The sequence below is a fragment of the Rhinatrema bivittatum genome, chromosome 1, assembly GCF_901001135.1.
Source record: "Rhinatrema bivittatum chromosome 1, aRhiBiv1.1, whole genome shotgun sequence".
Lineage (NCBI taxonomy): Eukaryota > Metazoa > Chordata > Amphibia > Gymnophiona > Rhinatrematidae > Rhinatrema > Rhinatrema bivittatum.
The window spans coordinates 339,423,740-339,450,325 of record NC_042615.1 but is presented as its reverse complement, the minus strand read 5'-3'; the positions used below and the strand labels follow the sequence as shown (position 1 = coordinate 339,450,325).

Here is a 26,586-nt window from a genome sequence, read left to right as displayed (position 1 = left end):
GGAGCAATCTTTAGTCATCCCAGTTGTTTGAGTATTTGGAAGTCCAGTTTGACACGAGACAGGACAGTTTTTCTACCAGAAATTTGGATCTAGAGATTGATGTCTCAAGTATGTCAGTTGATGAACTTCTGATGGTGTCTTCCTACCTACAGGTACTTGGCTTGATGGCAGCTACCCTAGAAGTGGTGCCGTGGGCAAGGGTGCATATGCGTCCTCTTCAGCATACTCTTATTTCGTTGGAACCCACAGTCTCAGGATTATGCAGTTCATCTCCACTTGCCATTGGAACCCACAGTCTCAGGATTATGCAGTTCATCTCCACTTGCCAATGGAAATCTGCTCCCACCTTCAGTGGTGGTTGCAGGAGGATCATCTGAGAAAAGGAGTTCCCTTGTTCTCTCCGACCTGGTTGGTACTCACGACAGATGCAAATCTACATGGTTGGGTGGCTCACTGTCTGGAGTTAATGGCCTAGGGGGGCGTAGGAATGTCGAAGCATCACACTTGAACCTGGAGGCCCAGGCGGTACAGCTGGCATGCTTGCAGTTCAGCCACAGGCTGCTGAATCAAGCAGTTTGCGTGATGCTGACAAGGCGACAACGGTGGCTTTTTTCAATCACCAGGGAGGAGCCAAGAGCCAGCAAGTGTCACAGGAAATAGACCAACTGCTGGAATGGGCGGAAGGTCATCTGCAGATTCTCGGCCTCTCACATTGCAGGAAAAGACAATGTAAGAATGGGCTTTCTCAGCAGGGAGAGTCTGGACCCAGGAGGGTGGGTGTTGTCAGCCGAGGCATTTCAGCTGATTGTGGATCATTGGGTCTTCCATTCCTAGACCTGTTGGCGACTTCTCGAAATGTGAAGGTTCCTTGCTTCTACAGTCACAGGAGAGATCCATGGTCCCTTGGAATAGATGCTCTCATATAGGTCTGGCCAGAAGACAAATTGCTTTATGCCTTTCCTCCTGGCCCTTGCTGGGCAGGAGCAGGATAATTTGCAAGATTGAAGGCCACAGAGGGCTAGTATTCCTAGTGAGGCCGGACTTGTCCAGGTGTCCATGGTATGCAGATTTGTGATGACTCCTGGTGGAGGCCCTCCTTCGTCTTCCACTGCACATAGATCTGCCACAGCAGGGACTGGTTCTTTGTGAGGATCCGACTCTATTCTGTCTTACGGTTTGGCCCTTGAGAGGGCTCGCCTGTTAAAGCATGTTTATTCCTTTGCGGTGATTGCCACTTTACTCCGCATTCACAAGTTCTCCATTTCCTTGGCTTATGTGTGGGTTTGGAGGGTTTTTGAGGCCTGGTGTGAGGAGTGGGGTGTGCTTCCTCATTCAGTTAAGATCCTTCTCATTCTGGATTCTTTACAGGATGGATTCAATAAAGGCTTGGCTCTTAATTACTTGAAGATACAGGTTGCGGCTCTTGCCCGTTTCAGAGGCCTGGTGAATGGTGTTTCTTTGTCATCTTATCCTGATGTGGCCTGTTTTTGGAAGGGAGTGAAGCATCTTAGGCCTCCCTTGAGGTTACCAGTTCGGTTGTTGAGTCATAATTTGGTGCTGGACTTCTTGGCGGGTCCTACGTTCCGACTAATGTGTAGCCTTTCCTTACGGTTGTTGACCTTGAAGACTGTGTTCCTGGTGGCTATATGTTCTGTGCATCGGATTTCTGAGCTGCAGGCTTTGTCTTTCCGGGAGCCATTCCTTTGGGTGACTTTGGGGGCATTACAGCTGCATACTGTTCTATCTTTCTTGCCCAAGGTAGTCTCAGACTTTCATTTGACTCAGTCCATCTCCTTGCCGTCCCTGGATAAGGTCAGGGATGTGAAGGAGTTTCACCTTTTGCACTCCTTGGATGTTAAGCATCTTCTCATGTGGTATCTGGAGGTCTCTGAGTCTTTTTGAAAGACTGATTGCCTGTTTATTCTCCATGGTGGGAGTAAGCAAGTCTTCACGGGCTACCATAGCTCATTGAATTAAGGAGGTGGTCATGGCTGCATATGTGAATGCTGGAAAGCCGTTGCCTACTCAGGTTAAGGGCCATTCTACTAGGGCTCAGGCAGTGTCATGGGCGGAGGTTAGTCTGTTGTCTCCCACTGATATCTGTCGAGCTGTGTCGTGGTCCTCCTTACACACTTTTTCCAGGTTTTATTGTCTGAATGTGCAGGCCCGGGAGGATGCAGCCTTTGCATGGGCGATGTTGACTGGACCGTGGGCAGCCTCCTACTCTGTTGGGGAGTAGCTTTGGTACATCCCACTGGCCCTGAGTCCATCTGTCTACCTGCTAGGAAATGGAGAAATTACTTAGCTTGATGATTTTGTTTTCCTTAGTGTAGACAGTTGGACTCAGCTTCCCGCCCTCAACTGCCACATGAGCGTGTCCATAGTCTTCCTGTGGGGCTATGGGTCCCCAGGGATTACTGGTAAGTGTACATCCAGTCCCTAGCTTTGGGTACCTAGAATCTTACGTGAGTTCACTGTTTATGGTTGGTTGAGTACGTTTCTGGTTACCTGACTTTAATCATGTTTTTTAATCAAGTATTTTGCTAGTCTGTCCACAGTTGCTTTTGAAGAGAATACTGGCAGGCTGGGGTCACTGCAGGGCTAAATATACTGTGATGTCAGCTTGCTCGGTCTCCAGCTGCTGGCAGGGGAACATAAATCCACAGGTCCTCAGTCCATCTGTCTGCACTAAGGAAAACGAAATTATCAGGTAAGTAATTTTTCCATTGCCTTCACCCCTAATCCCACTTTTTTCCGATGGCCAAAAAATTACTTGTACTGATAACCACACGTGCTTTTACCTACATACAAGGTTGGCACGTTTGTCTCCTTTATCCAGAATAAATAACTTGAAAATTTCTGAAAAAAAATATTCAGGAAAAGCATTTGTAGTCTTCATACCATTTCGTCTTGGAATTATAGCATTTGTTAATATACATAATTGACTGCTGATTGCTGGATCTGTTTGCTTAATAGATAAAGTGTCTGACTGGTGTCACACAGGCATAGGAAATCGCATGATCCACAGGCCGATGTCTGACCCTGGAGTGTTTCCACAGCATCAAGCAATAGAGCGAGAGAGTTCTGGAATTGTGACGCCTTCCGGTGCATTTCATCAGCAGCAACTTCCTGCAGGCTATGTGGACTTTCGTAAAGTTGGGGTGAGTCTTTTGAGATTTCCAAAATCTTATCAATTCCGTAAACTGGTGGCGACCTGGAACATTCATGATTCAAAACACTCTTCTGGTGGCACAGCGGCAGTGCTGTGTACTGTCGTGTTGAAGGGTCTCCATTTCAGTCCTTGAATCGCTCTTCTGTTTCTTCCTGAGTTGGCCTAGGAAGGATGCTGCAGAAAAAGCATTCAGAGTCTCTGGGGGAAGGTCCCCAGTCTGTGTCCTTTCTTGGACAGAAAAGATCTATTTCCAGTGCTCCACAGTTTAGATATGTTATGCTTGGATCACAGCAGTTCTTTGTATATAGGTCTCTCAAAATATTGCCTTGCCAGGTTACAAGCCGTGCAGAACTCTGCAGCACATTTAATCTTAAGGACTAGGTCTTGGGATCAAATCTGGTGCAGTCGCCGCTATCTATTTAAAACATTTCTAAACCACACATAATCGCTACAGCCAGATAAGTAGCAGCGACCTGCTCCAGATAGCTGGATAAGTAGGTCTTATCCAGCTAAATGGAAAATCTCAACAGACAAGATACGTCAGTACTTATTTGTGAAGTGTATTTGAAAAAAAAAGTTTTTTTTAATGGGTTTTAAGCGCCAGCGCAACAGCACTGGAAACTTAACTCCATCTCTAACCCTGGAAAATTTCCAGTGGAAAGAGAATCCTGGCCAGGCCAACTCTTCTCTCTGCATTGGAGAGTAATGTTTAATGCCCTCGTTTGGATGGGATTTTGATGCAAGGGTGCTAAATAGTAGTACTCCCATTTTAAAATGATCATTTTCTGACCATAAAGCTTCCTGCTGCACAAAATGAGCGTACATATGCAAGCAAAAGTTAAGTCCTACATCCCTTTATTTTGTCTAGTCTCATTAATTGAGGCACAGTGGCAGGATACTGTTAAGTCACTGTTTCTACAGGGAAATCTCTAGGCTTTTTTGTAGATGAGCTGGGTCCCACTCCTAACCTCTTTGTCTGTGAAAACAGAATCTGATCAATAAAGAATTCTGACACTGTTTGCTCTCTGAAATTGCTTTAATAGTTTTTTCCAACCTTTTCAAACCCAAGGCACACCTATACTAGAAAAATATTGTGTGGCACACCAACCTCCACAGTGCAGGCAGTGTACACATGGAGAGGACTCATTTGGCCAAAAGAAGAGCTAGTGCAGCACTGAAAGCCCCACCAGTCTCGTCCAAATTTTGAAACAAAGGGAAAGGGGGGGTGGGGGGGGGGGTGAAAAACCATGACCCCATCACAGTGGATCAGTTCCCTCTATATAAAAATGCAGTCGGCTTGGTTAGTTACCTTGACTGCCACAGCTATTCCGCTGTGCTGCTCCCAACACTGAGACACACATCCAGTGCTCAGGGCACACGCTCCCCGTCTCACTCAGCCTGAGGATAGGACAGAGGCTGGAATTATTCAAAAGGAAACAGGGATCAGAAGATGAGGAGGTGGTGCTGCATAAAACAGGGCCCAGCTATTCATGCCATGCATGCTGCCTATTAATTAGCACTTGCTCGTGCTTATAGTTAAGAAGAGGAGGGATACATGTTCTCAAAAAACAGCTCCTACATGTTTGAGTGGCTGCTGCTGTCTGTTGTTACTTCAGGGTGCTGATAGCAGAGCATCAGGCAGTGGTGCCTTTTCAGTGGCACACCTGATGAAGTCTGGAGGCACACTGACTGGGAAAAACTCTTCTAATGTATACAGGAATGCAGGATGCAACTTTCTGATGTGGTTTTGTTACCCATATACCCCTTTGAACTGAATAATCACCATGGAATATAGTAAACTGCGCATATATTTCAGTTGAGGATGATATGGATAGTAAGTTGTACCAACAAGTATCAAAAATAAGACCAATTTTATACCAGGGGTTTTTTTTTTTGTTTTTTTTGTTCAATGATTGTGTTAATAGGAGAAAGCCGGGAAGGACCTCAGTTTACTTGGCACATACCTAGTGCCCAGTCAGTTTTCCCCCTGTGTGAGCACTGACTAAACAAAGCATACAATTGCAAATTATATTTTCCAAAAATTGAGGAATGTGGACAGGAATGTATAACAGAACCTTAGCACACACAGCTTTGTTAGCTATAGCCCAGCCTGAAGTGGAGCATGACCATGTAGTGTTGTAAAACATTCATACAGTAGCTGTATATCAAGGGGAATTTGAGTATAGTACAGCTGTGCAGAAGAAAGCTTGGTCATTCATTCCTGGAAACAGAGTTTTGCCTGTTTTCACATAATATAACTTGGGGCCAGATCTGTGCAATGTTCTTAGATTTTGAGCATGTGAAATAGAGTAGGAGCTTCTAGAGGCTGACTTCCTTTTGGATCCAATCACTTTGGCCCCTTCCCCTTTACACATGATCAAGCAGTGGAAAAATGAGGTGTTAGAAGTATCAAAATAAAAACCAACAATAAAAAAAGGGCTAAAAGCGCCACAGCAAGCATAATACAACAAAAGCAGTAGAAGAAGGTAAGCAGCATCAAAACAAGTCAGCTAACTGTGGGACACACTTTCACACATGCCCCACCTATGTGTTTTACCCAGGGACCTTGTATGTAATTTTTGAAAGGAAACTATATGCGTATTTTCCCACTGAAAATTGCTCACAGGTACAGAGGACCCACAGACTTTGGCACATGCTTTTTTAATTTTTCTGAAGGCAGATTTTTGCCAGAAAAGCATGCACATGGATTTTGAAAATCCAATCTTGCATGTATTATTTTCCATCCTCCACCCTAAATAAAGTGCCCAGGAGAACTTTCCTGCTCCATCTAGCTGAAAGTACGGATGGGTGGAGTCTGGTGTGTACCGCTTAGTTGGATCGAATGATGGCAGTTTTCAAACAGACAAGTTACTTGGTAAGTGGCTTTGAAAGTTGTCCTTTTGGCAATAGTGATCATAACATGATCATATTTAAACTAATAACTGGAAGGGGGACAATAAGTAAATCTACAACTGTAACACTAAATTTTCAAAAGGGAAACATTGATAAAATGAGGAAAATAGTTAGAAAAAAACTGAAAGATGCAGCTGCAAAGGTTGTGTTCAACAGGCATGGACATTGTTTAAAAATACAATCCTAGACGCGCAGTCCAGATGTATTCCATGCAATAAGAAAGGTGGAAGGAAGGCAAAACGATTACCGGCACGGTTAAAAGGTGAGGTGAAAGAGGCTATTTTAGCCAAAAAAAAATACTTCAACAATTGGAAGGAGGATCCATCTGAAGAAAATAGGAAATAGCATAAGCATTGTCAAGTTAGGTGTAAAACATTGATTAGACAGGCAAAGAGAGAATTTGAAGTGAAGTTGGCCGTAGAGGCAAAAACTCATAATAAAAACTTTTTAAAATATATCCATAGCAAGAAACCTGTGAAGGGAGTAGGTTGTATCGTTAGATAACCGAGGGGTTGAAGGGGCTCTTAGGGAAGATAAGGCCATTGCAGAAAGATAAATGAATTCTTTGCTTCTGTGTTTACTAATGAGGATGTTGGGGAGATGGTTTTCAAGGATGATGAGTCAGATGAACTGAACCAAATCACTGTGAACCTGGAAGATGTAGTAGGCCAGATTGACAAACTAAAGAGTAGCAAATTACCTGGACCAGATGGTATGCATCCTAGGGTTCTAAAGGAACTAAAAAATGAAATTTCAGGTCTATTAGTTAAAATTTGTAACCTATCAATAAAATCATTCATTGTACCTGAACACTGGAGGGTGGCCAATGTAACCCCAATATTTAAAAAGGGCTCCAGAGGCAATCCAGGAAACTATAGACCAGTGAACCTGACTTCAGTGCCGGGAAAATAGTGGAAACTATTCTAAAGATCAAAATTACAGAGCATTTAGAAAGATATGGTTTAATGGAACACAGTCAACATGGATTTATCCAAGGGAAATCTTGTCTCACAAATCTGCTTCATTTTTTGAAGGGGGTTAATAAACATGGATAAAGGTGAACTGGTAGATGTTGTGTATTTGGATTTTCAGAAGGCGTTTGACAAAGTCCCTCATGAGACGCTTCTAAGAAAACTAAAAAGTCATGGGGTAGGAGGCGATGTCCTTTCGTGGATTACAAACTGGTTAAAAGGAAACAGAGAGTAGGATTAAATGGACAATTTTCTCAGTGGAAAAGGGTTAACAGTGGAGTACCTCAGGGATCTGTACTTAGACCAGTGCTTTTCAATATATTTATAAATGATCTAGAAAGGAATACCATTAGTGAGGTTATTAAATTTGCAGATTATACAAAATTATCCAGAGTAGTTATATCACAAGGGGATTGTGATACATTGCAGGAAGACCTTGCAAGACTGGAAGATTGGGCATCCAGATGGCAGATGAAATTTAATGTGGACAAGTGCAAGGTGTTGCATATAGGCAAAAATAACCCTTGCTGTAGTTATACAATATTAGGGTCCATATTAGGAGCTACCACCCAGGAAAAAGATCTAGGCATCATAGTGGATAATACTTTGAAATCGACTGGGTGCTGCAGCAGTCAAAAAAAGCAAACAGAATGTTAGGCATTATTAAGAAGGGAATGGTTAACAAAACGGAAAATGTCATAATGCGTCTGTATCGCTCCATGGTGAGACCGCACTTTGAATACTGTGTGCAATTCTGGTTGCCGCATCTCAATAAAGATAGAGTTGTGATGGAGAAGATACAGAGAAGGATGACCAAAATGATAAATGGGATGAAACAGCTCCCCTATGAGGAAAGGCTGAAGAGGTTAGGATTGTTCAGCTTGGAGATATGATAGAAGTCTTGAATGAGTAGATGTGAATCAGTTTTTTACACTTTTGGATAATAGAAGGACTAGGACGCACTCCATGAAGTTAGCAAGTAGCACATTTAAGACCAATCGGAGAAAATTCTTTTTCACTCAATACACAATTACTCTGGAATATGTTGCCAGAGGATGTGGTTAGAGAAGTTAGTATAGCTGGTTTTAAAAAAGGTTTGGATAAGTTCTTGGAGGAGAAGTCCATTAACTGCTATTAATCAAGTTGACTTAGGGAATGGACTCTGCTATTACTGGCATCAGTAGAATGGGATCTTCTTAGTGTGTGGGTACTTGCCAGGTTCTTGTGGCCTGGTTTGGCCTCTGTTGGAAACAGGATGCTGGGCTTTGGACCCTTGGTCTGACCCAGCAAGGCAATTTCTTATGTTCTTATGGACTCTCCTACTATATTGAGGGTTATACAGTGTAAATCTGTACCCCTAAGTTTATAATCATAGACCCCAAAATTTAATGTAATTACAAGTGCAGAAAAGTGTAATGTGAAAAACAATCTGAAAATGAGAAACAATGTTTCCCAGATATCATATTTCCAGATCCACATGAGTTTAAGGCATCCTGAATACACTCCTGACACTGTCCACATTTTGACACTGTCTGCATTGGAGAAAATCACTATCCAAAGCATCAGTGTAAATCTTCATTTGATGCTGCATTAGAGTTCTTTTTCATTTTACCTCTTTTTTTTTCTTGATATTTACCTTATTGTACCATTTGTTTTTTGTGGGGTGGGGGGGTGGGGGGAGAGGAAAAAGAGGTACCTTCATTTTGAAGTCCTAGGAAAAAGTTGTCTTATGTCAATATCTGCTGATTACTAAAGTTTACATAACACTATAGTAAAAAAAAAAAATTCATAGGAAAAAAAGTCTGCATTCAAATATTTTCACTATCTTGGTGTCTCCATCTGTATCTGAAATTTTCTTTTTTTTTTTTACTTTTTGCTGTCATTCACCCTTTGTTGGAGACTACCCCACCATCTCTTGTTAGTTCTACCTTTTTTTTTTCCTTCAGATCATTCACCATCTGTGATCTCTCCAGCTTCCCCACTCCCTAGAGCCCATCCTGCTTTACCTATATTTCCTGTACTGGTGCCTCTTCCCTTAGTGGGATGGAGATACTTTACATAGACAGCCCTGCTTCCATGGTGATCACATGAGCACAGGAGGGGGGGGGGGGGCCCAGACTGACAAGGCATACGTGTGCATCTTGCTGGCCATTTTAATAGGCATCCTACTGGCTGGCAAGAGTGTTAAATTTGAAATTTTTTACTATCACATTTTAAAAGCATAGTATGCACTTCATGAAAATTTGTAATTTGTGTTGGCTTTTTTTCTTCTTCTTCTTAAGGGTATGCCTTTCTCAGTATATGGAAATGCAGTGATTCCTCCAGTAGCGCCAATCGCTGATGGAACTGGAGGCTCGATCTTTAACGGACCTCATGCTGCTGATCCAGCTTGGAACTCCCTTATTAAGATGGTCTCAAACTCCACAGAGAATGGCCCTCAAACAGTAAGAAAAAATGACTTGACTTAGAAGTATTATCTGCAAGAAATGGATGCAGAAAGATGTGTAAAAGGCCTTCCGATTCTGATAATCACGGTTACTTTTACCCAAATAGGGCAACACACACTGCTTTTTAATAGAATCTTTGGGTCTGTTGTGGGGAGCTGCTGGATACGTACAAGTATCTCCATTTATTGTGATGGATATGCTATGGGTTTCCCCACAGGAATCAGCAACTTGGCTCTAGCCATCTGTTTTGATTGCACAGCGTGGTTGGTGGGGTGGGGGGGGGGGTTTCAGCAGCTCCCTTTCTGTTATGGATGCGATTACTTTGCTGCTTAGTGACACCCTTTCAAAAGGTTCCCTGCAGTTACACAAGGGAAGGAAAAGAAATCTCGAAATTTGTTACAGGCCCTGATTTTTTTAAAAGTTGCAATGGATACTAGGGCCTACGCCAGCACAAACAAACTTTGCAGATTTTCTTGCGTATATAATTAATAATATAATTAAAGTATAGCCATCAAAGTGACATATAAAAGCAGAATTTGTATGTGTTCCCCCACAATAAGCTTGTAAATATTTCAAGAAATTGGCAGTGCTATTTATGTGAGTAAAAACTGCCTCGAGGTATTGATATTTCTTTGGTATAGCAAATATGAGTTTCTCTTACATCTCCTCCAACACTCCTTATCAAGAGAAGTTTTCAGCTTTATTAGTTAGAAATGGCAACAAAGAAAAAATCCAGACATCCCTTCCTACAAATTCCTGCTTAATCTCTAGCCTCTTTGCCCCTGCATAAGTGGAAGTACTATGCCTTGTTGATCCTCTGCACATAACTTACATGACAAACCCTACAGGTTTTATGGCTGTAGAAATCCAACAGCAGACAAATGGGGATATAAAAATGGACTCCTCAAAAAACCAAGTCCATCTCTTATGCGAAGAAGCATTCCTCCGGAGCAAGGCTTAGGAAATCCTTCTCTCATGATTCCTATATGGTGCCATCCAGTTCAAAATGGTCACTGCCATGCAGCTGTAATTCATGTAACTAATACTGTCCTGCAGCAGGAAAAAAACACCTGTTCCTGAACATACGCAGATCAGTCCAGACAAGTGGGTTTATGCATCCCTACCAGCAGATGGAGATAGAGAACAAAAACTTTGAGGTACTGCTACATAAACGAGAGTGCCACCTGCAGTCCCTCAGTATTTCTCTATCTCCAGCAGATGGTAGAGGTGCATACTTGCAGTCCTGACTGAAAATGGAGACTTGGAGATTTTAAAGTTGGATTCTGCCACCCCGAGGTGCTAGGTTCCTTTGTGGGCCATCCCTCAGGTTGAGCCAGGCGACCGTGGGGGTTGGATACCCCTGGCTGTAGTGGGCCCAATACCTCCAGGGACCTTGATAGCCAGGGATCGGGCTCACTCTGGGTGGGCCCAAAGTCTCTTCCTGTCTGCAGCTAGCTCCATGCAGGGAAGTATCCCTATTTTTGTTATTGCATGTAAGCTTGTTTAAAAAAAAAAAAAAGAAGAGTGAAAAGAGAGAATCAAGTGGAGTGAGCCAGGATTATCAGCCTGTGGTGCATGCCGGGGCGGTCGACCCGCGTGAGCTGTTGGGATCGACAGGAGGCTGAGAGTGCTTACGGCCGCGTGTGAGTTTGCCTTTTTCCCCTGGCAGGGGAAGGTTTGGTGGGCGCTGCGCACCTCTTAGGCTGCTGCCGTTTTACTTCCCATGCACCATCAGTGCTGGGTGTGCACCACTGCTCATGCGGCACTTAGGCCGCTACTGTTTTCCCGCCTGCCATCAGAGCCAGAGAGGGTGCACGTTTTCGCGCTACTCAGCAGGGTTCACGTGGTGCGGCCTTGCTCATGGCAGTGCGCAAGGCCGGGTGAAGACCACATGGTAGATAAGCCACGTATGGAATCTTGTAAAGTTTTGGGCTTTGGTCAGCCTGTTTGAATAATCGATCTCTCTGCACAGGTTGTGCTAAGGGAGGGGAGGGCTCTTCCGGTAAGCCTTCAAAGACCAGGAAGGCCTCTCAATCCGCAGGTGTCGCGACTGGCTCGAAGGGAGGGGTCTCCTTTGCTTCTTCTCCCATGAGGGATTGCAGTCGGGCCCCAGCCAACTGGGATTCCTGTGACCCCCCTCCCCCTCTCTCTTCTGCAGTGCAGGAGGCTGAGGACTCGCAGGAAAAGGGAGCAGAATCGGAGTCAAGTCTCTTTACTTAAGGGATTGGAGGCCCGCAGGGTTTTTCCCCCCCCGTGTTCATGCTGCTAATGCATGAGGCTTTCCTGGCTATAGAAAGCTCAGGACAGAGGAGATCCAGAGAAAGAAGGTCTGGCCTGTCCAAGAGCAGGACCCTGGCTTTGGCAGGGGGTTCTGAGCACAAACTCAGACACCTTGGGTTGCAGGGCACTGGTGCAGAGGGTGACCCCAGGGATCTAGATGACTCTGAGATGCAGGAGGATAGGGGCCAGGAAGCGGATCCAGATGTGGGCAAGGATGATCTGGTCCTCCTGGAAGGACCCGCAACCGAGGGGGATGACCCTCGGGTAGTCCATCCGTTTAAGGAGGAGGAGCTACGCTCTCTCATCCCTCAGGTGTTGGAAGAGTTGGGGGTGACGCTAACTCAGGAAGAGTCAAATAATGAGGGTGTCAATCCGGTTCTGGATGGGCTGCGGGTCCGCCTAGTGCCTTTCCCATACCTAAGAAGATTCAGAAGGTGATTAGCCGGGAATGGGATTCCCCGGATGCAGGCTTAAAATTTCGGTAGGACTATGGCTAAGCTTTATCCCTTGCCGGAGGAGCACTTGGACCGTCTTAAGACCCCCCTAAGGTAGATTCAGCAGTCTCAGCTGTCACTAATAAGAGTACAATTCTGGTGATGGGTTCCACCACCAATGAAGGATGTCCAGGACCACAAATTGGAGATTCAGTTGAAGCGCATGTTTGAGTTGTCAACCTTGAGTTTGCGAGCTGCAGTGTGCGCTAACATGATGCAGCAAGCTTGTTTGTGCTGGATCCAGAATCCTCAAGAACAAACCTCATCTGGTGTGCTCACCCCTGTTCAGGCGGCTCACCTGGAAGTTGGGGTGGCTTATGTGGCGGACGTCTTGATTGATTTGGTGCGTAACTCAGCCAGGAATAAGGTCTCGGTGGTGGCTGCACATGTGGTCCAAGACTCAGCTATGCAATCTTCCTTTTAAGAGGAAGCTGCTTTTTGGGGAGGACCTGGATCAACTGATGAAATCCCTGGGGGAATCCAAGGGAAATAGACTGCCAAGGATAAGAAGGACAATAAGGAGGTCTTTCCATCTCGATCCTGTTTTCGGGACTCAAGGAGATTTTGTTCTAGGAAAGGGGCTCCTTGGGTACCAAGCAGTTATCTGGTTGCCAGCAGACATTTCGGGGGGCCGGCAGGTCCTCCAGAAGTGGGTCTGATCAGGGAACTGGAGGAAATAAGGCCTCCCAATGAAGCCAGGCTCGCCCACTACTCACTGGAAGTGGTAGGGGGCAGGATGTCCCATTTGTACAAGGAGTGTGTCAAGATTACCTCTGACCAGTGGGTGCTAGACGTTGTAAGAGATGGTTATGCCTTAGAATTTTTGCATCTGCTCAGAGAAGTCTTTCTGGAGTCCCACTGTGCTTCCCAAAACAAACTGGAAGCGATGGGGGGACACTTCAAAGGTTAATAAGACTGGAGGCCATAATTCCGATACCGCTTAGCGAGCAGGGGTGGGGGAGGTACTCCATTTATTTTGTGGTTCCAAAGAAGGCGGGCACCTTCCATCCCAACTTGGATTTGCAAAAGGTAAACTTAAGCTTGCGGGTGCCGCATTTCCGGATGGAGATGCTGCGTACAGTGATTGCGGCGGTCTGCAAAGGAGAATTCCTGGCATCTTTGGATCTAACCAAAGCTTAACTGCATATTCCCGTTCAAAAGGACTATCAGAAGTTTCTACGGTTCAAGGTATTAGGCCAACACTTCCAGTTTCGGGCTCTCCCCTTCGGGGTGGCCATGACTTCCTGAACCTTCACAAAGGTGATGGTGGTAGTGGCAGCAGCCTTGCGACAAGAAAGGATTCTGATCCTTCTAAGACAAGCAGGATGGTAGTCCTCACATGTGGGTGACATTATCCGATGGAGCCCAGCACGGAAAACTTTTGTCAAAGTATCTAGAAGCTTTGACCAGCAGACTAAGCATGCCACTATCCAAGTGAGGTCCCCCTTAGTCTCGTAACATAGCAAAAATACAAGTGAAAAAAATAAAACATACTGGAAGGAGAACAAGGGCTAAAGCACTCAGCGTCCCTGCGTGGGAATCACTCTTGATTAACCAGCCTAGGTACAGGAAGACGTGCATTGCATGGCGCCTGAGAAATGCAGCCAGGGGCTGAGCCAACCCAAAACGCAGCACCTTGTACTGATAGTGAGCCTTCCCCACCACAAAATGGAGATATTTTCTGTGGCCGTGGAAAATGGCTTTGTGGGTATAAGCTTCCTTGAGATCGAGGTCACAGAGACAGTCTCGCTGTGGCTCAGGGAACTGTTATTGTTTGCTTGGGCATAGCATCACCTTGAGGGAATTGCGGCCTCCCACATAGCGGGCGTAGACAATGTGCAGGTGGATTTCCTAAGCAGGCAACAGCTGATCCAGGGCATGGAAACTGTCCCTGGAAGCCTGGAATCACATTTGTGCCAGATGGGGGTGTTCCATAGCTGGACCTCATAGCAATGCGGGCCAATGCAAAGACGACAGGATTCTTCATTCACAGAAGGGAAGTTCTGTAGGACTGGATGCCCTAGTGTGCCCATGGCTGAGGGGGATCCTTCTGTATATTTTCTCCGTGGCCATTCACAGGTCGAGTGTTGGCGCATAGAGAAACATCCAGGATCAGTAGTGTTGGTGCCAGAATGGCCGCAGCAACCATGGTTCATGGATCTGGTGTATCTGGCGGTGGACGAACCTTTTCGGCTGGCTCATCTGCCGGGATTATCGTGGCAGGACCCATATTTTTGGATCGGGAGGATCTCTTTTGTCTCGCAGCTTGGCTTTTGAGGAGGTGCTTGCGCATGAAGGGATTTTCGGAACCAGTAATTACTATCTGTCTGTGTCTGTTCTGCATATTTTATCCTTTCTACATCAGGGCTTGTCCAAGGGCTTGGCCTATAGTTCTCTCCTTTCAAGGTTTCTTAGCTGTTAATTTTTGTTCCTGTAATACCACAGATCAGTCCAGAGACCTGCCCCAGTATTGCTGCCAAAAGTCTGTTTTTCCTGGTATATTTCGCTGTATATTAAAGATTTTATTACCAATTATTCTGTTCGGTTTTTGTTGGATCAAGCAGTTGTCTGGCTGTTTGGGTCCTGGAGTTATGTTGCTCTCCAGTTCAGGGATATCCAACTCTGGGGTTTTTCAGTTCACCCTGTTTTGGAGAATTCTTTCTAATCTTGGCTTGGGTACAGGTCAATACTGAGGGACTGCAGGTGGCACTCTCGCTTATGTAGCAGTGCCTCAAAGATTTTGTTCTCTGCCTCCATCTGCTGGTAAGGATGCATAAACCCACTTGTCTGGACTGATCTGTGGTATTACAGGAACAAAAATTAGCAGCAGGACAGAACCAATTTTCCTTTGTGTCAGGCAGAGCAGGTGTACACTCATAGTTCAGATATCCATCTCAGCATATACGTCTAAGATGATAGCTCACATAAATGCAGAAACCCATGTCAACCTGCCACACATGTATTTTGGTACTTGCAGGGCACCGAATAACAGTTGTGAGGCATGAAAGCTGTATTCCTGGTTCCCTGCAGTTAAAGCTATTGTGTTTTTCAGAAGCCCCTAAAGCAAATGGTATTCACATTTCTTATAGGTACTTTAGTGTCTCCCTCTGCCACTGATATAAAAACTGATGCTGATTTAAGGAAAGATTTTAGGAGTTTAATTTTCAGAAGTCCAAATTTTCAAGTAGATTTATGCACCTAAATCCGCTTTGAAAATTTGTGGATTTGTGCGGAAGCTGGCACAGAAAATTTGTGTGTAAGTGGAGCCTGACATGTCAGACGTGCATAAATTTCTACCTGAGAGAGGTGCAACGTTTTGCATGTGAGGTTACATGCATACTTGAAAAAAGAAAGTTTGAGCATAAATCCTTTCCCTGTCCCAATTCTGCCACAGAATGCTACTTACATGCACATAAAAGTATGTGCAGAATTGTGTTGAAGTGTGCAGTTTTATGGGCTTAGATCCCCTGAATGCTCTGCTGTGGTATTTAATGGCCATATGAAAAATACACAGCTAAATGGTTTCATGAGCTGCTAAAGAAAATTTCCATTCTTTTTAGACAGTTGGAGCAAGAGGAAGAACATTGAGAGCCGTTTCTTGAGCAAGGAAAACAACTTTTCATGTAGTGCCTCATTTGACTAAATCAAGTGAGGAGCTAGTGCTTTGGGTTAGGCTGTAGCAGTATAAAAATTGCAGCTAATTATTTGGGCCAAATACCAGGAAATTGTGGGGGCAACATCAATAGATCTAGTCACCTCTCTGAGATCATCAGGTATGCAGATTTTGCTCCAATTTCCATATACCGTGTCCTGTATTATTTGGACAAAGGAGTTAGGCAAGCTTTCCCATCTCTGCTTCTAACGCATAGGGTGATCAAAAAGGTGAGGGGATGCTGAGGTGTGTCTCATCTTTATAGCCTCCTCCAGGAAGCAGGAGCAATTGTGCCACCAGGATGTCCCAATTTTTAACCCTCCAACTGCAGTTTATCGAATCCTTCCCTGCAATTATACAGTACAGAGTATGCTTTGGTAACTACTCTATATTCAGTGCATTAGATGTATTTATTTTATGTCACTTGCATAGACTTCAATAGTAGTGTGGCACATAGGCTGCTAAAAGCAAATCTTTTTTGGTATAAAGAAGTTCTGGACCTAGTGGTCATAATATGAGGTTCTAAAGGGGTAGATTCAGGAGTAAAATCAAGAAGTACTGATTTATAAATATTTAGATATGCTACCTTTTGCTAGCGACATTGTCTAAGGACTGGAGAGACTGTGACCGCTCTTCCATGGTCTCTCCACTTTCAAGGGCATCGGGATCCTCAACTTCCTCGGCACCATGGAAACACCGGGCTGAGCATTGTGGGAGATCCTGGAAACACCGACACAGGTCGCCATCAATGCATAGCACTGGTCCTGGTGCGGCACCAGCGGCTGCTGGGCTGCCACAGAATCGACACAATGACAAGGAGGCCCCACCCTCCGACAGGCCTGGGAGTCCCAGGCATTCCCCACCAGTGCTGGGGACTGTGCCTTCTTGGAGCTCCGAGGAAGTGCCGGTGACGCCTCATCCCCCTCCATCAGTTCTGTCCTCACAGGACTTCCAGGAGGAGTTGGACCTCAGGGTGCAGTGCTCCGAGCCCTACAGAGCATTGAATCGCTCTTGCCACCGGCCCCCATACCAGTGCAGGAGCCGTGCCATCCATCTTTGGCACCCCTGCTCGAGCATCTGGATGTCCTGCTTGGAGGACTGCCGACGCAACCGGTGCCCGAGGGGCCCTCAGTTCCCCAGCGGCCACCGATGCCCCCCCTTGGGTGCGATTCCCATCATTGGGTCCTCCAAGGAAGAAAATATGCACCGACCGCCGGTGCCATCCGGTGCAGTGGTCCCGAAGCCTTCATTTCCCGAGCCCTTGCCGGGCCATCCAGCCTCCCAAGACCCTCTTTTCCCCGCTACCACCAGGGCTGTCGACTCCATCAGTGCCTTTGGTTCCCTTGAGGCCCATGATGCCTAGATCTGGGATTTGCGCAGAACTCGCCCGCATAGGCCTCACGGGGACCTCAGTGAGGAAGAGGGTCCCTATGATCTGTGGGGAGATGACTCTTCAGAATCTTCCGACAAGTATTCTGATGATCCTCTCTCAGAGCCTTTGCCCCCGAGGAAAGGTATCCCCCAGAAGACCTCTCCTTCGCGAGCTTTGTACGGACCATGGCAGAGACCATCCCCTTCCAGCTTCTCATGGAGGAGGATGCACAGCATAAGATTTAGAGGTCCTCCAATTTGCCGATGCCCCGAAGGAGATAGTGGCTGTTCCCATCCATGTTATTTTTAAGGACCTCCTTCTTTGGATATCGAGTATTCCCACATCCATCACCCCAATAAATAGGAAGGCGGATGCCACCTTTTTGGTGCAACAAGCCTTGGGCTTTGAGAGTCGCCATCTCCCCCACCAGTCTGTGGAAATAGAGTCCGCTCTCAAACAGGCCAAACGCTCCTGCCCTCATGCCTCGGCCCCTCCGGGGCAAGAACATAGGGAGCTCAATGCCTTGGGTAGGAAAGTTTTTCAGGGTGCCATGCTCATCGCCCAGATAGCCTCTTACCAATTGTACATGACTCAGTACAATCGGAACTTATGGAAGCAGGTCCAAGAACTTGTAGAACGTCTCACGCAGCAGCAGCAGGAGTCGCTGTCCGCTATCATGCAGCAAGTCTCAAAGAGGAAAAATACAAGGTGAAATCTACCTACGATGTCTTTGAGACCACAGCCAGGGTGGCTGCCGTGGGCATCGGTGCCCATAGGATGGCCTTACTTTGTGATTCCGACCTAAGGCCAGAGGTCCAGGAGAAGTTGGCTGACCTACCCTGTGCAGGAGAAAACCTTTGGGGACAAGGTCAGGAATGTAGCAGCTCAGTTGAAGGATCACCATGAAACCCTTCAACAGCTATTGCCAGTGCTTCAGACCAGCCGTCCTCCACACGGAAGCCTCCCTGACTCGGTTCTAGGAGGTGTTTCTAAAGGCAGCGGAAATATTATCCCCCTGCCTCCCAATCTTGAATGCCCATATTGCTTCCAGGGGCCACTCCTGCCAACCAAGAACTCTTAGACCCCAGCCGGCCTCCCAACAGGCACCAGTTGCAGGGTTTTGACTAGAGGCGAGAGAGCATGAGTCAGCATGTCGTACCCCTACCACCCAATCCCCCAGTGGGGGGCAGACTTCTCTACTTTGCCCACCTCGGACCGATGGGCCCTCACTATTGTTCATCAGGGTTATTGACTGAACTTCAGAGAAATCCTGGAGGACTCTTCCCCATATCCATCTTGTGGTTCGTCCACCCAACAGGACATACTTCTCGCAGAGCTCTCCACCTTCCTATAGGTGGGAGCAGTAGAACATGTCACCACCAGGGTTGAGGGTTCTATTCCAGGTATTTCCTGATACCCTAGAGAACTGGGGGCTTGAGCCCCATTCTCAGTCTCAGGGCATTGAAAAAATTCCTCAGAAGGGAAAAGTTCAAAAAGTTTTTTCTGGGTACTCTGATTCCCACTGCTCAAAAAGGGGGACTGGCTCTGTTCCCTCAACCTCAAGGATGCCTACGCACACATCTCCATCTTTCCTAGAGAAGGAAGTATTGGCGCTTTATGGGGGGGAAAGCTTACTGCCAATACAGAGTGCTGCCATTTGGTTTGGCCTCAGCCCCTCACATCTTCACCAAATGCCTGGCCGAGGTGGCAGTGCACCTCAGTCGGCGGGCGGTGCAAGTCTTTCCTTACCTAGATGACTGGCTGATCAAAAGCAACTCCCAAGCAGGAGCACTGAACGCTTTTGCCTGACCATGCGGGTGTTACAGTCTCTGGGATTTGTTAGCAACTACCCGAAATTCCACCTCTGCCCGTCTCCTCAGCTGGACTTCATAGGAGCCAGACTGGACATAGCTCAGCAAAAGCATTTTGTGCCCCGCGATCAAACTCTTGCCCTGTCCTCGCTGGCAACCTTGGTGCACATGTCAGTGCATGAGTGTTCACCTACTGCTTCGCTTGCTGGGCTACATGACAGCTGCTGTTCGTTACCCCATTAGCCCATCTCTGAATCACAAAGCACAATGGACGTTGCAGTCTCAATGACAGCAGTTATCCTAGGACCTCGAGGCCCGGGTCTCCATCACGCAACCTCTGAGGGTCTTTCTATCCTGGTGGGAAAACCTCTCCAATCTGGAGCAGGGGATGCCCTTCCAGGCTGCCCCATCTCAAATAGTGCTTACCACCTATGCCTCTCCCCAAGGCTGGGGACCCATGTGGACAACCTCCACATGCAGGGTCAATGGACCACTCAAGAAGCTCTGTGTCAGATAAACTTCTTGGAGCTTCTGGCAATTCCTGGGATCTCAACGTTGTGCTGACATAACTCATGCATCCTCCTTTCGAGCCTATGCGCACCTGTGAGCTGAAATCCCTCACCTGGAAGGTTCTTTTCCTGGTGGCGGTTACTTCGGCTCACAGGTTAAGCGAGCTTCAGGCCTCGGTAACGTACCCACATTACACAAAGTTTTTTTCATGATTGTGTGGTCCTCCGAACACATCCAAAGTTCATGCCTAAGATCGTGACTAATTTTCACCTTAATCAGTCCATTGTGTTGCCCACCTTTTTTCCAAGGGCCCCATTCCCATCAGGGGGAACGGACTTTGCATGCATTGGATTGCAAGAGAGCTCTGGCCTTCTACTTGGAATGCTCAGCAGGCCATTGACAGTCCACCCAGCTGTTCATATCTTTCGATATCTTTCCAACTGGCTAGTAGATTGCATCTCATTCTGCTAAATGCAGTTGGGTTTTCAGCTAGAAAACCAGGTTAAAGCTCTCTCTGGCAGCATCAGTGGCCCACTTATGGGTGGTCCCTGTCGCCGAGATCTGCAGGGCAGCAATGTGGAGCTCCTTACACACGTTTGCTGCCCATTACTGCTTAGACGAGGATGGTCAACAAGATGATAAATTTGGCCAATCTGTCCTGCACAATCTCTTCCAGACTTAAACACAACTCTTCCTACATAAAGGCCCGCTACTTGAGACCAGGCTGTCTCCTTACCTTCCAACAGTACCTCAGTTGTATTTGTGCCTGTTTTCACCTTGTTTGGTACTTGTTGGTCTTGATTGTTGCGAGAACAGCCTGGAGCTTGGTATTCACCCTTCTGTGAGGACTACCATCCTGCTTGTCCTAGGAGAAAGCGCAGTTGCTTACCTGTAACAGGTGTTCTCCTAAGACAGCAGGATGTTATTCCTCAGGAAACCTGCCCACCACCCCGTGGAGCTGGGTTCTCTTACATTTCTTATTTTCATTTTCGCTCATATTTGTGCTATGTTACGAGGCTGAAGGGGGACCTCGTGTGGATGCGCGGATAGTGGCATGCTGGGAATGCTCAGGGTGCCAGTCAAAGCTTCTAGATACTTTGACAAAGGTTTTCCGTGCCAGGCTCCATCTGCTGATGTCACCCATCTGTGAGGGCTAACATCCTGCTGTCCTAGGAGAACACCTGTTACAGGTAAGCAACTGTGCTTTCTTATGAATTCCAGCAAAGAATCTGGACTTTGTAGTGCTTTTCCAATGTAAACTTTACTGAGTAATTAATTCAAATATGAAAAGTAAAGCAGTTGGTACAAGACTCTCAGATAATATATCCATAAAAGAATTTCAAATAGTGAAATCTGTGGGCCCTTAATCAGGGTTCCTTCTTTTTCTTGAGATGCATTTTGAATCTGCTGTGGGTAAAACTGCAGCAAAGTGGATTTCCCCTACCATAATACCTGGAATCCACATCTTGACATTTCCAGTTTTCTTCTCTTTGCTGTATCCTGGGTCATCTTCTAAGCCGTTCGCTATTTGTGAGCACTAGTGTGGCAACTCAGTTCCGCCTCTCTCCTCCCACTCTCCCCAGCTGGCTTTCTCTCCTCTCAACTTGACTTGAAAAGAACAAATCTTCACGCCTCTATCTAGAGTAGGAAGAGTGAATGAAAATTTCCTCCCAACAAAAATCACACACAGAGTATATAATAATAATTAAAAAAAAAAAAAACTACAAAGAGAATTTACCAACCATTGGATATGAGTTGAAGACTTGTCAGTCAAGGCTTTGAGCATGTATTTTTGTAAACCACAGGGAACTAGAAGAAAGCTCCTCCTCCTCCCAGTTCCAAACTCAAAAATCCAAACAGACACTAGGGGGTCACTTATTAATATATAAGCAGGTATAAACCATTGCAGCTGCCTCCAATGAGGATGCAGTGGCAGAGATGATATATTAAAAACATAAGAATTGCCATGCTAGGTAAGACCAAAGGTCCATCAAGCCCAATATCCTGTTTCCAACAGTGGCCAATCCAAGTCACAAGGACCTGGCAGGAGCCCAAATAGTAGATAAGACAGTATATTCCTCTGCTCCATATTTCCTTGACCCAACTACTAGGCCACACCTTTAGTAGGGATCCCAGTGGGGCCCTTTATGGATTTTTCTCATGGTAAAGAGTAGCAATAAAAGTTGCATGTCTGCAACCCTGTCAATGAAGATATTACACAGCATCTCCAAGAGTCTGGAAATTTTATGATTGAAAGTTGGCAATCCTATGCTTAGAGTGGGGGGGGGAAAAAAAAAGATTTTGGAAATTTTTTGCAGCCCTGTCCTGCTCAGAGTTGGTCACATTTTAGTAGGGCCCTTTGAGGGGGTGAAAAGCACCCAGTCCCCCATCCTATTGCTGGTGTCTGATCAGTGTTCTTCCATCTTTCTTTCTAGGTATGGACTGGAACATGGGCGCCTCACATGAATGGTGTCCACATGAACCAGCTCGGCTGAGCCGGGATCAACCGCTTCAGCCTTGGAGAGTCCCTTCCCTTCGGAGGAAATCACAGAATGGCAGAAACAAAGTTAATGTGCTCCCAAATCATTCTCCTGATGTGCTTGACTGAAATGTGTAGGCTTTTTGCAAAAGAACTGACTGAATCTTTATTTTCCGTGAACATCGTGACTGCCTATTCCCCCACCTTCATAATCTTGCCTTTGTTAGTGCTGCGCTCCTACCCCCACCCCCCCCCCCCCACCCCCACCCCCCCAAATACACACACACACACACCTTTCCTTTCTGTTTCTTTTTTGTTTTCCTCCTTTGGACATAACTTTCTGTTGAAACTGTTCTTTTGGCTGGTTGGTTTTAGTACTGTAAACTGCTTCTGGGCAAACACAGAAATTTAGCAAATTATGTAACTTTGATCCTGAAATTTTAGAATGGCAAATAAATGTACAATTGTTTACAAATGTCTAAGCAGAGAATTTCACTATGTCAGTATAGAGGCTCTACTTTTATGTAGACTTAAATGAATGTGAGATGTAACTCCATATTCAGATTTCTGGATGTTACCTTCATACATTAAACTATTAATAAGCATAACTTTTGCTACTTGTGTTATTTTAAGTTTAGTTTAAAGGGAGAAGGGCATTGTGGTTGGTAGGAGAGGCATAAAGAATGGGCCTGTTGAAAAATAAAGCCCATTTTCCTAGCGTGTAGCAGATGGACTCATTACAAATGGGTATAGTGTGCTCGTGCTAGCAGTTGGAGACGGATCTGACGTCAGCACGTGGTACATATACCCCTGCAGGAAGTGCAGGCACTCAGTAATTTCCGTCTCCAAAGCAGTTTGGAGCTACCTCACACTCGCTGAGCGTTTTTCCAAATTCTAACGACTAAATTCATAGAAGTCCTACCTGAAGACGAACCCCGCATTCCTGCGGTGATACCATCGGGTCCCTCCCCCAGTTGAGTTTCCCGAGGTGATTTCCGTGGTCCCTCGGAGGTACGAGCCTCGGTCCGGTGGCCGATTCGCGGCAGGGACCTAGCCCCCGAGTGAGAAGGGCTCGGGCGCGGCATAGAGGCAGCCTCGGTCCTGATCCATTCACGGTGAGGACTTGGCCCCCGAGCGAGATGAGTTCGGGCGCGGCCTAGAGGCAGCGGGTGCACTTCCTCAAGCGCGGTGGTGACGGTAATCACCCTCTCCCCCCGCAGCCGGAGACTGCCCGGGTCGCAGCCGGGAAGCGCCGAAGATCAGGTAAGGCGTACATCTTTACTTTGCTGGTCTCCGAGGAAGCGAGGATTAGCGGGGTCTGCCTGCGTGGCAGCCCGCCTAGGAGGTCGCCATTTTGCCTGCCTGCTCGCCGTCACCATCTGCCCTGGTTCGCCGCCTCGCCCTAGCGCTCAGACCGGACTCAGCGCACAGGCGATGGGTGCGTATGTTAGGCGCCCGAAAATAATTGGGCGCACATTGATAATTGATAGGCGCACGATTGCTAAGCGCACGTTGATAGGCGCACGCTGCTAAGCGCACGTTGATAGGCGCACGTTGATAGGCGCACGTTGATGGGCGCCCGTTGATGGGCGCAAGTTGATGGGCGCATGCTGATCAGCGCATGTTGATAGGCGCACATCTTACAAAGCGCATAGAGATAACAGACGCGATGGAGCGTGAGAGCCCATGCATCCGCAGAGCCGGCACCTCCAGAATCAGGCATAAGAGCTCTAGGCCTCTGCTCAGCATGCCACCTCACAGCCACACAGAGCGAGGAAGCAGACTCTCTATATGCCCAATGTGAGGAGGCCCTGGGAGTTCCAGGCCAGGGCCGGTCCCAGCCCAGCGTAATTGCTAGTTCCTCAGGGAACACCCTGGACCTAGCAGGCCGCGGTGAGCAGCCAGGGAACCCTAGAGACCTGGTGCCCCTAAGGCTAGAACCTGCTTCGCTCTCATGGGTGGAATTATTCAAGGGGATTCACACCTTTGTCAAGATGTAGTCTGATCCCCGAACGGACCCCTACGTACCGGATGACCCTACCCCTGGATCCTCAAGACCTAGGCACGGCCACCCGGAAGCCCCACTTATGGGGATTCAGATTGCACTGTGGAAGAAGAAGAGCTCCCCGAGGAGGGAGAACTTCCCTCTGGGATAGAACCGTATCGAACCATGAGACGCTTTTTTCTTAAGGAGGATCTCCCAGACCTGGTCTCTCAATGCCTGTCGGAGCTGGCTATCCCGGGCAACGGCACCCCAGGGGAACCTAGGATGAACCCCCTGCTGGAAGGCCTTCGTCAAACGGCCCACCACTTCCCCCTCCTACAAGCAGCACAGCAGCTAATCGATCTCGAGTGGAATGCGCCGGAGGCCTCATTCAAAGGGGGTCGGGCCTTGTCTGGCATGTACCCCCTGGACCCGGCAACCAAGGAGCTGCTGGCGTGCCCCAAGGTAGACGCCATAGTTTGCGCAATTGTGAAGCGCACCACCATTCCGGTGGAGGGAGGGGCGGCCCTCAAGGATGCACATGACCGGCGCATGGACACCATTCTGAAACAAGCCTTTGAGGTGGCAGCCATGTCCCTACGAATCGCGACCTGCTGCACCGTGGTGACGCGTTCCTGTTTATCACAAACCAGGAACACCACCCCGGGAGAAGAAATGGAATCAGCCCTCTCGTTCCTCACTGACGCTGCCTCCGACCTAGTCCGTACGGCAGCCAAGGGAGTGTCATCCTCAGTGGCAGCCAGGAGACAGCTCTGGCTATGAAATTGTTCAGCCGACTCCTCCTCCAAGATGCCCTTACCAGAATGCCCTTTAAGGGATCCCTCCTGTTCGGCAGCAACCTCGAGAAACTGGCTGACAAATGGGGCGCCTCTCCATTGCCCCGTCTACCAGAAGACAAGTCAAGGAGGAACCAGCGCCCTTTTCCTAGGCCATCCAGAAGTAGAAGCTCTCAACGCTTCAACCCGTACAGGACTCGCTACCAAGCACCTCGTTCTCAGACCAGGAACCAGTCCTTTCAGACCAGGCACAGCAAGCGGGGAACCGGCTCGGGTTTGGGTCCCGGCCGTACCCCACAATGAGAATCAGCCGACCCATCTGGGGGAAGAAGCCATAGGGGGCAGGCTAACCCTATTCTACCGCAGGTGGGTCGAGATTACTTCGGACCAGTGGGTCCTCGCCATTGTCCGGGAAGGGTATTACCTGGACTTCCTTCACCTCCCTCCGGACAAGTTTGTGGAGTCTCCTTGTCCGCCCCTCAAGAGGGCGGCGTTGGAAGCTACCTTGGGAAGGCTCCTGTCCCTAAAAGCCATAATCCCAGTGCCTGCATGGGAGATAAATTCTGGGCATTACTCCATTTATTTCATCGTGCCCAAGAAGGGGGGCACCTTCAGACCTGTCCTGGACCTCAGGTCGGTCAACCGGCACTTAAGGGTCCCAGGATTTCGCATGGAAACTCTGCGGTCAGTCCGAAGTGCCATACAGCCAGGGGAGTATCTCAATCCCTGGATCTGTCAGAAGCTTACTTGCATATCCCAATCCATTGGGATCATCAGCGCTACTTACGCTTCAAAGTCCTGGGACAACACTTTCAGTTCCGGGCTCTACCCTTCGGGTTAGCCACCGCGCCACGGACCTTTACCAAGTTAATAGTAGTGGTGGCGGCGTCACTCAGGAAGGAAGGAATTCTCATCCATCCCTACCTAGACGATTGGCTGATCAGGGCAAAGTCACCGGAGGAGAGCCACCGGGCAACCAACAGAGTTATATCTCTTCTGGAAAGCCTAGGATGGGTAGTCAACACAAACAAGAGTTCCCTACAGCCTTCGCAGTCGCTGGAATACCTCGGAGTCCGATTCGACACCCAGGGAGACAAAGTCAGCCTGACCTCCAAGAGGAAATTAAAACTCTGGAATCGTTTGCAGACTTTGCTCAGCGCCACCCGGCCCACAGCTTGGATTACCTACAGGTCCTCAGTCTAATGGCCTCCACTCTGGAAGTGGTACCATGGGCGCGGGCTCATATGAGACAGTTACAATTCGCCCTTCTATCTCGGTGGAGCCCACGATTACAGAACTACACCATGCATCTACCTCTACCGGCCAGAGTATGGCATCAGTTACGGTGGTGGCTGCAGCCCGGCCACATGAGCCGGGGGTCAAAAATGTCCTCTCCAACCTGGATCCTGCTCACTTCAGATGCCAGCCTGAGCGACTGGGGAGCACACTGCAAAGAGCTAACCGCCCAAGAGCGGTGGAATAGAGAAGAGTCGGGGTGGAACATCAAGCGTCTAGAGGCACGGGCAGTCAGGTTAGCATGCCTGCGATTTGCCCACAGACTTCGCAACAGAGCAGTCAGAGTGATGTCGGACAATGCCACCACGGTGGCATACATCAACCGACAGGGCGGAACCAGAAGCCGACAGGTATCCTTAGAAATAGCCCCCCTGATGGCGTGGGCGGAAGGAAATCTCCAGGACATCT

The 26,586-nt window shown here is 47.5% G+C and overlaps 1 protein-coding gene across 6 annotated transcripts in view; it reads left to right on the top strand.

Moving 5' to 3' along the window:
- The window catches only part of ANKRD17 (ankyrin repeat domain 17), a 488,939-nt gene extending 466,236 nt beyond the window's left edge, over positions 1–22,703 (top strand). For 5 of the 6 annotated variants that reach the window (XM_029598806.1, XM_029598799.1, XM_029598771.1 and 2 more), the window contains 3 exons: positions 2,977–3,161; positions 9,339–9,500; positions 22,058–22,703. In XM_029598806.1, coding sequence (XP_029454666.1) covers positions 2,977–3,161; positions 9,339–9,500; positions 22,058–22,117 — 407 coding nt within the window. In that variant the 3' untranslated portion in view covers positions 22,118–22,703. The remainder of the gene's footprint in view (positions 1–2,976; positions 3,162–9,338; positions 9,501–22,057) is intronic. The other variant, XM_029598782.1, reaches the window with a different exon arrangement.
- The last annotated feature ends 3,883 nt before the right edge of the window (positions 22,704–26,586 follow it).